At 43.5% G+C, this 14,298-nt stretch overlaps 2 protein-coding genes across 7 annotated transcripts in view; one reads left to right on the plus strand and one right to left on the minus strand.

The window, feature by feature from the left end:
• The first annotated feature begins 869 nt into the window (after positions 1 to 869).
• On the plus strand, positions 870 to 10,219 carry LOC119382789 (plasma kallikrein). Of its 2 annotated transcripts, XM_037650639.2 has the most exons (7): positions 870 to 1,087; positions 2,904 to 3,084; positions 3,682 to 3,769; positions 3,861 to 4,041; positions 4,889 to 5,034; positions 6,185 to 6,352; positions 9,968 to 10,219. In XM_037650639.2, the coding sequence occupies exons 1-6, from the start codon at positions 1,036 to 1,038 to the stop codon at positions 6,341 to 6,343; spliced, it is 807 nt and encodes a 268-aa protein (XP_037506567.1). In that variant the 5' UTR covers positions 870 to 1,035; the 3' UTR covers positions 6,344 to 6,352; positions 9,968 to 10,219. The 2 variants fall into 2 exon arrangements, with proteins under 2 accessions (XP_037506567.1, XP_037506566.1); XM_037650638.2 differs by lacking the exon at positions 9,968 to 10,219 and having other exon boundaries at positions 6,185 to 6,632.
• LOC119382788 (putative thiamine transporter SLC35F3) overlaps positions 9,562 to 14,298 on the minus strand; it is a 227,731-nt gene continuing 222,994 nt past the window's right edge. For all 5 annotated transcript variants that reach the window (XM_037650634.2, XM_037650633.2, XM_037650636.2 and 2 more), the window contains 2 exons: positions 12,683 to 12,772; positions 9,562 to 10,236 (listed from right to left, as the gene is read on the minus strand). In XM_037650634.2, coding sequence (XP_037506562.1) covers positions 9,995 to 10,236; positions 12,683 to 12,772 — 332 coding nt within the window. In that variant the 3' untranslated portion in view covers positions 9,562 to 9,994. The remainder of the gene's footprint in view (positions 10,237 to 12,682; positions 12,773 to 14,298) is intronic.

A 14,298-nucleotide genomic window follows, 5' to 3' on the forward strand; every position in this document is an offset into this window, starting at 1 on the left:
TGGATCGCACTCTCTGCATTGACCACAGATGTCGCTCAGGATTGAAGATTCGGATTCTGCGGAGTGCCGTTGTTCTGCGGACGCACGCTGACTGTCATCTGCACTGTGATGCTCGTTATCGAGCTTAGGCTGCAGTAAATCTCCTATTAGAAATATTCAGAAATTCGAGTTTGATATATTTGATGGCTTTGGAAACGTAAACATCGCTAGTTCCAATTTTCCCAGGAAGAAAATGTTGTCATGTTACATATAAAAAAAAGTGTCGGAAAAAGCACGAAACAGAACACACGCGCAGGGAGAACATGATTCATTTAGCGTTAATTCGCTTGTGTAGATTAGCAGTGTAGTGCAGCAAGAATACTCGCAGAGTACATATACAAATGCTGTGATATCCGCAAGACCATGACGATGCTTATAGGCTGCAGTCATTTTCTTACATGATGTTTAATCGATGTTGACCCCTTTAGACGGCTCCGGCGACTCATTTTTACGAAAACATGGGAAACCCCAGACCTGCAGATAATACGCATCCAATTTTCGTGCAAAGAGCCCATTGTCAGTTAACCGGTGTCAGTTCCAACCACGAGACGTACGTGATATGCACGATTGCCAAGACTCTATCAGAACAAAAAAGGTAGTGGAAGTAGCCAAGTTTTGAGTCAAGAGTAATATTCAGGATGCAGTGCTGGAGACGATAAGGACTATTACGCGAAGCTGACCTCGTGCGCTCATGTCTATAACCGTACGGGGAAGGGACAAGGTTTATGACCATGGCTACGAGGCCTCAGATATGGGCACCGGCCAAAATACCGGATTGCAGATTGTGCTCGCTCAAAGACGCTGCCCGTGTAAAGATAAGCAGATGTTCCAGGCCTCTCATGCAATGCTCGACTGCCTCGACGTCGTTTAAGACGTCTGCAGGCAAGAAACGAACTCTTTCACATCCTGTTTGTGTCACATTTGCGTCCAAGTAATGCCTCCATACTGACTTGGCAAGTACTATAGCTCACCAGCTGTTCGGTGGCTGCACTTGCAATGGAAGCTGGATTACCCCTACTTGCTATTGTGCTTTGCACCATGAAAACCAGTAAGTATAACTTGCGAAGTTGAAATTTAGTGATTCTAGCAGATAATTTTTAAACCACTTTTGCTATGACGGTTTAATGCTTTATCTAAATGTGCAATCCCTGCAAGTCACTCCTCCTCAAGGCTGTGCTGTGAAATGAAGTATGGGTATTTCCCTTTTCTATACAATCAACGAGACATTAAATGGCAGGACAATCATTTCGGTTTTATCAAGTAGAGAGTGAACTATATATCGCGTGTCAATGGGGGCGCCTACATGCAGCTAGTTGACATTAACAAAATCTGGCTCAAATACCTCGCTTATACGTTCTTGATCTTTCTTTCCCCTTCTCACCATTTCTTTATATCTGAGTGCTGTTTCATAACATGCTTACTAAAAGTATCAGAAAAGTACGAGATAAATGCTGGAGCTATAATTTAATAAGTGCGTCAGATAGTCTTAGTTTCATCAAACTTAGTGACCCCAGTAAGCCAACGTATATATAATTAGTGCTAATTTTTTTTTTCATTTTTATCTAACCGTAGTTACCATTTTGGTTCAGCCCAGTGTGTGCAACAGTCTCCATAATTGCACATACCAGAACAAATAGCTTTGATGAGATTGTCATAGAATTACTTAAGTCTTATTACCAAAGTTATTGCTTTTGTTTGTATGAGCATACGGCCTCTTAGAGTAGCATTCGCATATATTTGACAACGTTCCCATCACATGGATAGACGCTCGGTCTTGTTGGTAACGCATAATAGTGCATATTTATTGCCCAAACAACACTACGACGAAAAAGGAGAGACTTCCGTTTTCGTACTTGTGTTGCTTCTGCGCTAAATATTCATTACCACGCTTCCCTTATTGGCTATCTACGTGACCAGGCGTGGCGTCCTTACCTCTCGACATCCTTGTCATAAAGACTGCTCTTCACTTCCGTGTAGGACTTACGAAGGCCAGGAAAAGGTAGTTTACATCCGCCGTAACGCTTGCACACAGACACTCATCTGCAAGTGCAGTTCATACCTAACGGAACGAGAATGCTACTTATCCAGACAAAGGGTAACCGGTACAGCGGGCTGCTGTTTAACCACAGTGACGCACGACGTAGCAACAGTAAAGATGCGCGATACCTGTATGATTACGGACCGCAGCGCTGGTATTTGCACTTACCACTCGGCTCCTGTATTGCGTAAGATTGCGCATGTGCAAGAGCTGATTTAGGAACGATGGGATGTGTTTCCAAAACTACGAAAAATAGTTAACACGCCATAATTTATCGTTGAAACAGGCTCCAGCCAATAGTAACGTTTGACGTATCATTACCGACGGCCCCAAGCCGTTGGGAAATACACCTTACGATGGAAAACATCTAGCAAATTCGTCTTCGTCGGCCGTAATCACAAGATGTTCGTACCTGAGCGCGCTGTTAGATACTGAGCACACTGTCAGCGAAGGATGGCAGACCACTGGAAAACATTTATGAAAAACAGAAACCTGTATGGATTCGGCCTGGAGCTTCGTTTGCCTTCAACGTCCTGATTGCCGAACGTACAGACGGGTCCACTGTTAAAGGGAACACTTGAGTTTCGGGTATGTCCGGATTTCGCTCTCCTGCAAAAGCTAGTGGCTTAGATTTGGATAACACTGCTGGTGGTTGACAGCTACGAACCCTTATGATAGACTAGTAACGTGCACGAACAATCTTTGCGCATCCACTAGCCGTTAGGGGGCCAACAAAATGAAAGTTGCTCATTCGGGTGTTCCCTTTAACAGTCGACCATACTGTACATGACGTGCGCGTAACATCACAATATAATTGTGGCCCAAGCGTGGGCGGTGCAGTGTGGCCACCGGAATCTGCTGTATGACACCGAACGCATTGTCGGAGGCAGCGATGCCGGTTCCTTGGAGTTTCCTTGGCAAGTGTCCGTGCAGGTGTTCAGCAGTCACCAATGCGGGGGCGTCATCATTGACGAGTACTGGATCCTCACCGCTGCCCACTGCATGAAGTGAGCTTGTGCCTTATCGCACATATCACTACTGCATGTTGCCTGAAAAAACGTTGGAGCCCTACTAAAGGCAAATAAAAACCAAATGCTAAGCCAGCGCATCACTCACCTGGAAACCTCATTCCCCGACTTTGAACACAGATCAGAAAGAAAACTTATCGATTAAGTTGTAGGTGTTCACGTGCACTGCTCGCAAGAAGCAACATAGAACTTAAGAAAAAAATTTGCTGCTGTAAGAAAAACAAGACGCTTCTGCATCTTATCGCGGTTACCAACATTAGCTATAGCCCATCTCTGTCATTTATGCTAATTTTTTCATCGTTGGTGCTACTAAGTCATTTTGAGACATAAAGCCAAGTAGTGTTGCTTTCAGTCACCGCTTTCTGTTGTGCGGAAGCTGTTTTCACATCACATCGAATAATATTTTCTCACTTTCACCGGGCCATAGATACTATTAACAGTGCTCTAATACCAAGTGTTCGTATTTCTTGAGGCTTGCTAGTTGCCACGGCATCGCACAAATTCTTACCTACAATTTTCTGTTTCATCTGCTAGCTGATATTGTGCCATTTGTTTTACGCCGTGCTTTTACTTCAGATACTCGCCGTTTTTTTACAAGGTCTACGTAGGCAAGGACCACTTGTTTCGAAAGGAATTGTCGGAACGCTATTATTACGTATCTGAGGTGAGAAAAAGGTGCAAGCCTCGGCATATGGACGCTGTTCGTATAGTTCAGATTGAATGTCATTAACAGCTTTTTTTTTATTTCTGCGCAGATTATAAAGCATCCGTACTACAGCGAAACTACAGTCGATTACGACGTTGCTCTCGTAAGGCTCGACATGCCATTGGATTTCATTTTTGACGATTACCTCAGCCCAATATGTCTTCCGAAGTCATCCGATAATTTCACTGGCCAAACTTGCATTGTAACGGGTTGGGGCTACCCAAGAATAGGTGAGTGCGAAATCAGAGACATTACTTCAGAAGGTCAGTCTGCTAGGCGGTCTATCTTAGTTAAACTATAATTATCGCGAAAAATTAACACACACAACAAGAAAACATGGACAGACGACCACGAGCGCTCGTCTGTTCGTGTTTTCTTCTTGTGTGTGTTAAGTTCTTACGTGAAATTTACTTAACGAGAGGTTACATCGCTTTAAGCAAGTTAAGACCTCTCCTGTGCAGTACACTGCATACGTATAGTCGTATGTATTTTATTCCCGAGACACTTGACAACGTAAGAGAGATTCCGCAGCAATTTAATTTGCGCTGAAAAAAATTTTATGTTAAGCTTGCATCACCTTTTGACTCCGACAAAGTAGTATTTCCCTGCAGTATTTTTTAAATATTTTGTCAAGAACAGTGATGTAGCAAGTTTCGATGTATGGGCCGCAACACAAATTAAAGAAAGGCACTTTTGTACAAGTATGATTCAGCATTCTAACAACCATTTAATTAAAGAAACTATTGAATAGACCCGTGTAAATTGTGTTATAAACAACGACGTCAGAGCGAGTGGTGCAGCAACTTCAAGGTGGTGTTGCTACCCCTCCCTCTCTCTCTTACTTTGCTCTCTTACATATTTTGTTGTGGATTACAATGCTTTCGGCCAAAATAAAAGCATCTTTCGCGCTCTTAAAGAAACCTACGTTACTAACACTTCTCTAGCCTAGCACACGTTGTTAGTGTCCCTTTATTGTACATTATGAAACGTATCTAAAACTTATGTTCTGAAAGAGCCAGATTACTGATAAATGCAAGTTCTCTGGTCGGCCTTATGTGTGTTGTAATGTTTTAAAAGATGGATCGACTACGGACGTTCTACAAAAGACGAACCTCGACGTCTGGAAAGATGGCGACTGTCGCAAAGCCTACGAAGATGTGAACAACGTGACTGGCAGAATGTTCTGCGCCGGCTACAACGAAGGCGGCAAGGGACCGTGCAAGGTGGGCCATGACTTGTTATTTTAACTGGGCCAAGTTACGGACGCTTATACATGTGACATCATGCCAAATGCGAGAAACACAGCCTTACCATGCACGGTTTATACAGCGTGTCCGTAAAGTCGTGGTGCACTTTTGACAGGTCACAGGAGAGCAACAAAACAAGATTAAAATGTGAAATCGCCTTAAAATGAAAAACTCCCCAAGTTTGCATTGTGTGACTGACAAGGGTGCACGCACATAGGTGATGACGCGGCACCACGAAATGCGCAGCAACGGGTTAGCCCGCGCCCATGCCAGTCAAAATGTGGAAGGTACAGAGAAAAGTTCTGTGGCGTTCTGTGGCTTGCTAAATTCTGACGCCATTGGACTTTTACTTGTGGGGTTATGTGAAGCAACAGTTCACAGTGAACGTATTAATGGCATTATTCATTTAAAACAGAGGAATACAGACGTTTTTCACTCTGTTGCACCAAACGTACTTAACCGAGTGTGGGAAGATCTTAAATATTGTTAGATGAGTGCAGAGAAATTAATGGAAGCCACATCAAACTGCACTGAACAGGTACGAAACTTGGAGAGTTTTTCTTTTGTTTGGCGCAGATTTCAAATTTCAGTCTTGTTTAATTGACCTCCTGTGACCGGTCAAAAGTGCAACATGACTTCACGGACATACTGTAGTGACAATCAGCGCCAATCACGGCCGTATAACTTTCTAACCAATTTTTCACCCGAAGCCAATTTATAGGAAGTTCATCAGGGTTTCAGGAACAACACTTTGGTCAGTTATTGTGCCAACGTTTAAGAAAAAAAAAACATTTTCCAAGCTATACTTCTAAAAATAACTTTCTAGTAATTCAAATAAGAATGTACAAGTAGGACTTATAAACTATTATACAAAAAGTATAATCGACACGAATCGTACAATAAAACCTTAATAACTTTAGAAAAAAATGGTATAGTTCCGTAAAGGCAAGTGTGTTTTCTCGCATAATAGCAGCACCTATTAATATTTGCTAAATATTTCCGAATATCAGGGCCAGCATCAGTTTCTGACGGGAACAAGAGCAAAATTTGCTGCAGTACTTTTGTATTTAATTATGCTTTATCCCGTATGGCGGCTTTGTGCTAAGACGTAGCTTTCTCTCCACAGGGCGACTCCGGAGGTCCCCTGCAGTGCGTGCGAGACGACGGATCCTGGGTCTTGGCGGGAATCACTTCCTGGGGAATATCCTGCGCAGCGCCGCACAGACCAGGAGTCTTCACGCGTGTCTCAGCCGTGCTCGATTTCATCTACCTCTTCACGTACTGAACGTTTAGTGTACGTAAGGATAACGGTGGCGTGCAGTTGTCATTTAAGAACCCGACGTAAATGAGAAAACGTGGAAGTGAGTTGTCAGGAAGCCGACGACCCAAAGGTGTGCCAGCATTTCCAATTCGATTGAAATAAACCACTCACTCGAATTAAGCAGTCTTCGATGTTAAGGCATATCTGATTGAGCAATCATATATATCGCAATACTCAGCGTGTCGTTGTGTCCATTGAAAAGAGCTAGAAGGCGAAAATTAAAGATGCGCTATGAAACATTTTGATTCTGCTTGTTGACGTATGGCCCATTTCGAGTCCACTAATTCCTTTTTTTAGTTTACTTGTTCATTCTAAAGCAACGTTATCTCTCTGTGTAAGCGAAATTCAGTAGCCTGAGGCCTACTACTTCCAACTTATGCAGTTTGATCCTTCCTAAATATAACATAAATAAAGGTAAGAAAGAGCCAGCGGCGTAGCCAAGGAGGGGGGGAGATTCAAACCTCGCCCCCCCCCCCCCGAAAATTTTCACTTTTGCTTGCGTATATATACACACACACACATACAAACGCACGCACGAACATACATAAACTATGGTTGAACCCCCTCCCCCCCCCCCCGAAAAATAGTTCTGGCTAAGCCCTTAGAAAGTGTGTAGAGTTGCCAAGGGATAGAACAGCTTTGCTGCGGACATTGTTACCATCACGAGTCCCCACTGTAGTTTCTTCTGCTCGTCGTCAGTTGCCACCTCGCACACACAAAATTATCCGCATAATCTGGTGCTTATGTTGAAATCCCGTCCTCATGTGACACTCTCCCCAGGGGACCTATTATATGGCCAATAAACTGAGCTGGATTAGGGTTGCGGACATAAAAGGATAACCCAATTGTCTCTTTTCGCAACGCAGAGTCATGCCACTAGCCTTGCGCGGAAAGAAAACACGGTCATCGTTTTTATAAGACAATTAAGTTACATGTTGGTGAACCAGTTCTACCTGCCACGGAAACCACTGTGAAAAAAGATAGGTTGTTTTGCGATTCGTATAGAATCTTTCATAATTGTAAAGCTAGCTTTCCTGCGATGGAGCTAGCACTTCTGCAAACACCGTCTTCAAGCACAGTTTGCATGCGCTATGACGCGGGAAATGTTGACTCCGCTCTCTTCGTATGAACACGCATGACAGACAAGCCCCAGCACGTGCAACTAGGACCTCCTCTCCACTTGAGGCCCAACAGGTGCCGCCATTAGTTGGGCGAGTGTGCAGCGCAGGGCAGCACACTTGCGGATTATGAAAAGGTTCTATTAAGGAGGATTCCATATAAAGAGGCATTGAAGCTTTTCAAAACTAACTCATTCTCTCTACACCCAGTGCTAAAAGCAGGAGCAAGTTACTGTAACCATTCATGACAAAGTTTCTGCACCACAATTTTAAACAGAAAAAAGAAAGAAAACCGACTTTTTTCTGTATGAAAAGTACTTACAGCTTTAAACCCTTTTTTCGTACATACATATGCAGTAATCTTGGAATATGGAATAAAATTTGTCCTTATTCTTGATGCGGTAAAAACATTCGTTTTGTACTGAGAAATAAAATACTTCAAAACATACGTAACAAGAAAATTTATCTTTTACAGCATCGACAAGCTGGTGATATGTCTTCAGGATATGTAATCAAAGCTTATTTTCTGCGGATCCTAACAAGATGACAAGCAGGTAGCGTGACGCTGATAGTTAACTGCATCATTAGTGATTTGACAAGTAAAGCAAGTTTGCAAGGCGCTTGGCGTAAAACGCAGATTCTGGGGGCGTCTGTGCATGCATTTCGAGTCATAGTACGTAACAATGCCGTGGGCAGAACCGTGAGCCATGCTGTGCTAAACTGTTTACGATTAGACTACGTACTGAATTTCCCACAGTTATGCTATGATGATAAGCATTTATACTTTCAGATATGTCGGCAGTTCACAGAACACGCGGATCTGTTTCTGAACTCGTCGACGAAGAAGTCCGTCGGACCCAATGTCCTAAATAACTAGTCTGTCATTAAGAACGTTGGAAACAATATCTGGGACGATACCGCAGCTCATTTTTATGTTTTTACTTAGCCCTTCCTCGCCATGGGCGTTGAAACATCTCGGTGGATGATTGCGTTAATTTATGCTCCGTCTCTTCCTTTGAATATATGAGTTGGCATTCAACGCGACAAATAAAAACCAAGAGGCTCTTTTTTATCACACGTACCTGGCTTGCAGTCTTTATTTCAGCCGTGATGAGTATAACGCTATCACGCATCTTGCTATGTGTATATGACGTTCACACTTCTGGCAACGTTCAGTGAACAAATGAATGTGAACCGCAAAAGTGGAGGAGCAAGCTTTGTGAAAAGTAAATACGTGAACGTTATCAATCCCATGTGTCTATTTCTTTATCTCTCAACATTCCTACACCAAGTGACAAAGTAATGTTTAACTTATTCAAGCATCAGATGACATTCATTTCGTAAGGTCATGCCACGTCTATTTACCCAGGGATTAGCGATAGTAAGCGCTCACAGCTTATGCTGTAGTCGAAGCCAGTTTTACTTTCAATGGTGATATTAGTGTTTGATACGGACAAACTGTAACTCAGTGCAAGCAAGATGAAATAAATAGCTTGGAATGTTATTTCTAACTTTTGTACCAAGTATCACTACTTCAACAATAAAACTCTTCCAGCCAAACAAATGGCAAGTTACAGACTAGAGCATCAAACTAGGCATTCCAATGGTACAAGAAAAATCCTGGCATGAGTAATGAGGCAGCACGAAAAGTGATGCACTGATGTTTAACTTTGACATCATTACGTTAATCGCTGGGAAAATGACCAAGGCGTAGATGGGTTGGATTGACATATGTAAGTGCATTCGTGACATCAACGTGACAATCACATTTCTGGAGCACTTCCTCGGTTACCAAATAAAAGTGCAAGATGTTAGTGCTTGTGCCAAACACATTTCACTGCAAACCTACTTACTTGCACGCCTTGCGTTATGATGTGTGACAACAACAATATTAAATCAGAACGTCGGCACCACAGCATGCGCTTAGCTATCTGTACTCCCAGTATCTCGCAGTACTGATGCAACAACAAACGCTTAACTATCCAGCGTTCAGATTCGTTCACCACGGCACGGACACGATCTCCCCGTGCCGCTCACTTCACAAACAAAACAAGGCTAACATCGCCGCCCTTCGAGCCAAAGTTCGTACTTACACTAGCAGCACGTCAAGACGGTACGGTCGTGATTGTGAAGTAGTCGCAACAAACACCTCTCAAGTGAAGTTCAGTGGCAGTAACAACAGCCCCACGATTCCTTGCCAGTGTAATCGACAATCGATGCGCGTCCTGCACAGAACTTGTGCGAGACAGCAGTAACCGTAGTACTATCGCATCCATCGCAGCAACAACGTGTTCAAACGATGAGAACGTCCCGCGTTTGCGCGCACCGTTCACTGCTCCCCTGGTTAGAATATGTATTCGTGGGCTTCGCTGTCGGGAGTCCTCTGGCCACCGTACACCGTGTTGGCCATGTCGACGCTGAAGTGCGCCGTCTGCTCTAATCGCCTGTTCTGGATTTGAACTCTGAGCAGATCCCCGAGCTCAAACCCGTCCAAGCGCTACTTGATGCGACCGGACGGTGTCCTGAGGCGGGAGCGGTGTCCCGTGGCGGTGTCCTGCGGCGTGGGCTTCTTGGCGACGGTGCGGCGCCGGCGACTGCTCCGTCGATAGCGTAGGATCATGGTCAGGTAGTCGGGCCAGTCCTCCGGCAGCAGCACGAGCATGAAACCGATGAGGATGAGCAAGATTCCGGCCAGCTTCATGCCTTCGAACATCACTTCGTAGATGTACACGTCTACGACTGCGCACAGGAAGACAAAATGCGGATGACAAGTCAGACTGGAGACCATGTGACACAAAGTGGAATTTCTTAGCGACGTAAGCATAAGTTCATTGGGGTCATTCACGAGGGCATCGCTTATGTCAAGAGCTGGATCCCTCTACGTGTCTATAGTAATTTTTCGTCTATCTTCAGTGGTGGCCTCTGGCTTTCGTAACCAAGCGTTGAGTTGGCCTCTTAGCCACAATAGCGACAAGGAAGGAACTTAATCAGAGAAAAGTTAATAATTATAATAATAATAATAATTGTTGCTGTTTAACGTCCCAAAACCACGATATGAACTTGAAGGGCGCCGTAGTGGAGGGCTCCGGAAATTTCGACCACCTGGGGTTTTTTAACGTGCACCTAAATCTAAGCACACGAGCCTCAAGCGCGGCCGCCGCTGAAAGAATCAGGGAAAGGTTGCCTCACAGGCAATTTCCATATTTAAGCTGAAGAAAATGCCACTTGCACATTACAAAATAAAGATTTGAAATATAGTTTCCTTATAATGGGAATTCATGGTGCTGCACTTTCTGATAGCAACTAATATGGGCTCAATTTTTAAGTGAAATGCATCCATCTGACAAATATTCTCCTTCTACATTGGATCTGAATCCATGTTTCCTGCGCCCGCAACGGCAATATCTCTGGAAAATAGGCTCGAGTTTGTCAGGACTCAGTAATCGCCGTTTATTATTGACATAATGGTCCATGTAGGATATACGTGCATTCCCTTCCCTCCTCTCTCTTTTTCATCTTTCTATCCCTGTTCCCCGATTATGCAGTGTAAGGTAGCCAACCGGAAGTGTTTCTGGTTAACCGGAAGTGTTTCTGGAAGTGTTCCCTGCCTCCACCTTTTCTGTTTCTTTCCACCCTTCTAAGCACCGAAATTGCCTTAGCAGCCGTTTAACTAAGTGTAGCCGCGCAAATGTTGGAGGCGCACTATACGCCCTAATGATATGACAGCGTTTTCCTTATTCATCACGTATCACGTATCAGTAATTAGAACAAAGAAACAACAATTAAACGTAAAGGCGGACAAAGACATCGAAGCCACTGGCAAGTCGGAAGAAAGTTGCTTTGACTGGAGCGGCAACGTATTTTAAATTGTATAATTACAGAATTGTACAATTTATTCTGTGCAAATAACGCATAAGCTTTCAGTTGTTAGTGCGCCTTGTGCTACGTGTATTTCTCCTCGTCTGGTCTGTTGTTTTCGCCGGCGCTATTTTACTGCGAATATGAAGCAACTAGCCTAAAAGTACATCCTGAGAAGACCAAGAACGATTGACAAATGCTATAGCATAAATTCACTCATAAATTATCATATCCTGCATCAGAAGTAAGACATAGATATTTCTATATTGAAATATCACGTTGGCACAGCATAACATAATTTTATATGTCAATAACATATACTGTCACTTATACATAGCGCAAATACGAGGGTTATTTAAAAAGTAAGGGCCGTTTGGTCCCGAAAAATAAATATTCGTTAGTAAAAGTTTTTATTGGTGGGTTTAGTTTACCACAAACCTGCTTCACTTTTATACATAATTGCCGTTAACTTCTATGCACTTTTCGTACCGCTGCACCAGTTTCTGTAGTCCCTCTACATATAAGTTCGCCGCCAGGGAATTCTTTGCTGTTTGAGTTGGACAGGAAGCATTTTTGGTACCCACGTTGCACACACTTTCTAATATCGGAGCTCTTCATTTACAGTCGTGCAAAATGTAGTGCGGCCGACAAGAGGAAATTCATCCGACAGACCACTAACTGGCACTCGTCGATCTAATCGCAATTCCCGGTCCACTTGTTGAACGGTTTCATTGGTCTGGATTCTGGGCCATGCCACTGCGCTCTTCGTCGTGCACATTTCTGCAGCCATTTGTGAAGTCTTGACACAATTTTCTCACCTTTGCTTCACTCATCACTTCAGGTACATAAACTAGGCACAACTCCCCAGAAGTTTAAGAAGGTGATGATCATTTTGCCTGCAAAAATCGAATTACAGCTCGCACTTCAAAATAGGCGGGAGCAACCATTTTCGCAGACATTGTCGTGTTCATTCCTCGAAAAGCAGACGACTACCAGAGCCAGAACAATAACTTCAGTACCTTCGCGAAGAATTAACAGTTGGCGCTGCACAAATAAATGTTTATGCTGACGTGTAAATACTTAAATATTAACAAACGGCCCTTACGTTTTGAATACCCCTCGTATTCGGTGCAAGTAGACATTGTTAAGCGAATATTTCAGGTGCTGAAAGCAATTTTTATCGCGCTCAAACGTTAAAATAGGGACAAAATTCACATTCTAACAGTATACAATCACATTCACATATCTGTGCATACGTATATTTTTTAAGATTTGAATTAGCATGTAATGCCTCGATGTAGCAAGAGTACAATAAAAAGTTACTCACTCGCAGAAATTGGCACTGCAAACGCAAGTCCTAATGTGAGGAATATTTCGAAAGTCCAGACGATGCCGAAATTTCCCAGCAGGTTTGATACTGCGAAAGAAGAAAGCACATTCACATCAACATTCGCTCCCCTATGGTTAATCCCAAAGTGAGGTACAAGGCATAAAACGTATTCGTTGTTGTCGGGTCGTTCTTGCGCCAACAAGAAAGTAGGAGATACGCACACAATTTTTTGCGATCTGCTTTTTTTTTTGTCATATGTAAGCTGCAAGGTATAATATGTTACCAAGAGTTCGAAGGCTAGCCAATAAAAAGCGCTCTCTCAAGACAAACAGTTCAACCCTGTGGACAAATGCAAGCACTCGAGCAGTTCGCCAGAAATTTTTGCCATCGGCCTACAGCTTTTGTTAGTACAAAAAAAACATCACAAATAAAAATTATCATTCCAAAATACAGCCCTTTGATTTCAGTACTATATCTGAGATTTGGAAAGCACGGCTTAGACGCACAAGATCGTCATCATCATCAGCCTGACTACGCCCACTGCAGGTCAAAGGCCTCTCCCATGTTCCACCAATCAACCTGTTCCTGGGGTGCTATGCAGGATGGCCCGAGTTTGGCGAAACTCGGTATCTTTCCGAGCTCTGGCGACACCCCCTTTTGAACGAGCTAATAGTATGATAAGGTGAAATCCATCCCTCAGCGTGCGCTTCGTTCCATTGGTTACGATGGAACGCAGCATCACGTCAAGATCACGTCAAGGGCGGTCGAGAAGGTTGGGTGGTGTCGTAAAACTAGAAGCACCTTCTTTCATTTGTTTGTCGTTCCACTGAGTGCAGACGTGCACCCATGCAGGAAAAGTGGCAGAAAGCTCTACTAACTATATTTTTTATGTGTGAGCGGGCCGTTTGAATTCATTTTCAAGCGTTTAATGTCTGCAGCAAGTATCCTTTGGAATAAGCAGCACCGTGGCCTCCGAGATTAGTTCCGACCGAGCGCCTTACAACACCGCGGTTAGAGCTAATCGCCGAGGCCACGTGTATAATCACCATGGTCGGCCTGTTCATTCTAGCGCGTTGCTCGGCCGGCGCGCGCCCTCGTCTTTCTCTTCTTCATCGTCTGCTCGGTCCCAGAGCACGTGCGCCCGGCTGATTAGCTAATTGGCTGGGCGGTATAATTAGCTAAGTCAGGACGTGCTATGACGAAGCTGATTAGGCCAAATCTTGCTAAGGTCGAGCTAACTAAGCCACGTCTTACTAAGACCATGCTAATGAAGTCGTGTAAAGCTAAGAACAAGGTAATTGAGTTCATGATAAATAACATGACGCTAATTAGGATCGTGTAATTAAAACCAAGGTAATCAAGACCTTACTCGCCGAGATCGTGTTTATTAGGATCGTTCTAATTACGAATATGCTAATTACCTCTGTACCTTTCAGGACCTTGCAAATTAAACATGTGTAATTAATGACGTGGTCATTAAGTCAATATTAGTTATTGTTAATTAACACGACGCTAATTATGAACGTGCTGATTTGGATCGTGCTCATTAGGATTACGCTAATTACCTCTGTACTATTCAGGACCTTGCGAATTAAAGCTGAGTAATTAATAGC

Source organism: Rhipicephalus sanguineus, chromosome 2, assembly GCF_013339695.2.
Source record: "Rhipicephalus sanguineus isolate Rsan-2018 chromosome 2, BIME_Rsan_1.4, whole genome shotgun sequence".
Classification (NCBI taxonomy): domain Eukaryota; kingdom Metazoa; phylum Arthropoda; class Arachnida; order Ixodida; family Ixodidae; genus Rhipicephalus; species Rhipicephalus sanguineus.

What these genes read in the sequence shown, in the direction of transcription:
- LOC119382789 (XM_037650639.2), top strand. Translation starts at nt 1,036, where the DNA reads ATGGAAGCTGGATTACCCCTACTTGCTATTGTGCTTTGCACCATGAAA. An exon ending in TTGGGGCTACCCAAGAATAG is followed by an intron (nt 4,042 to 4,888) that starts GTGAGTGCGAAA and finishes ATGTTTTAAAAG; the next exon opens with ATGGATCGACTACGGACGTT. An exon ending in GCGGCAAGGGACCGTGCAAG is followed by an intron (nt 5,035 to 6,184) that starts GTGGGCCATGAC and finishes TTCTCTCCACAG; the next exon opens with GGCGACTCCGGAGGTCCCCT.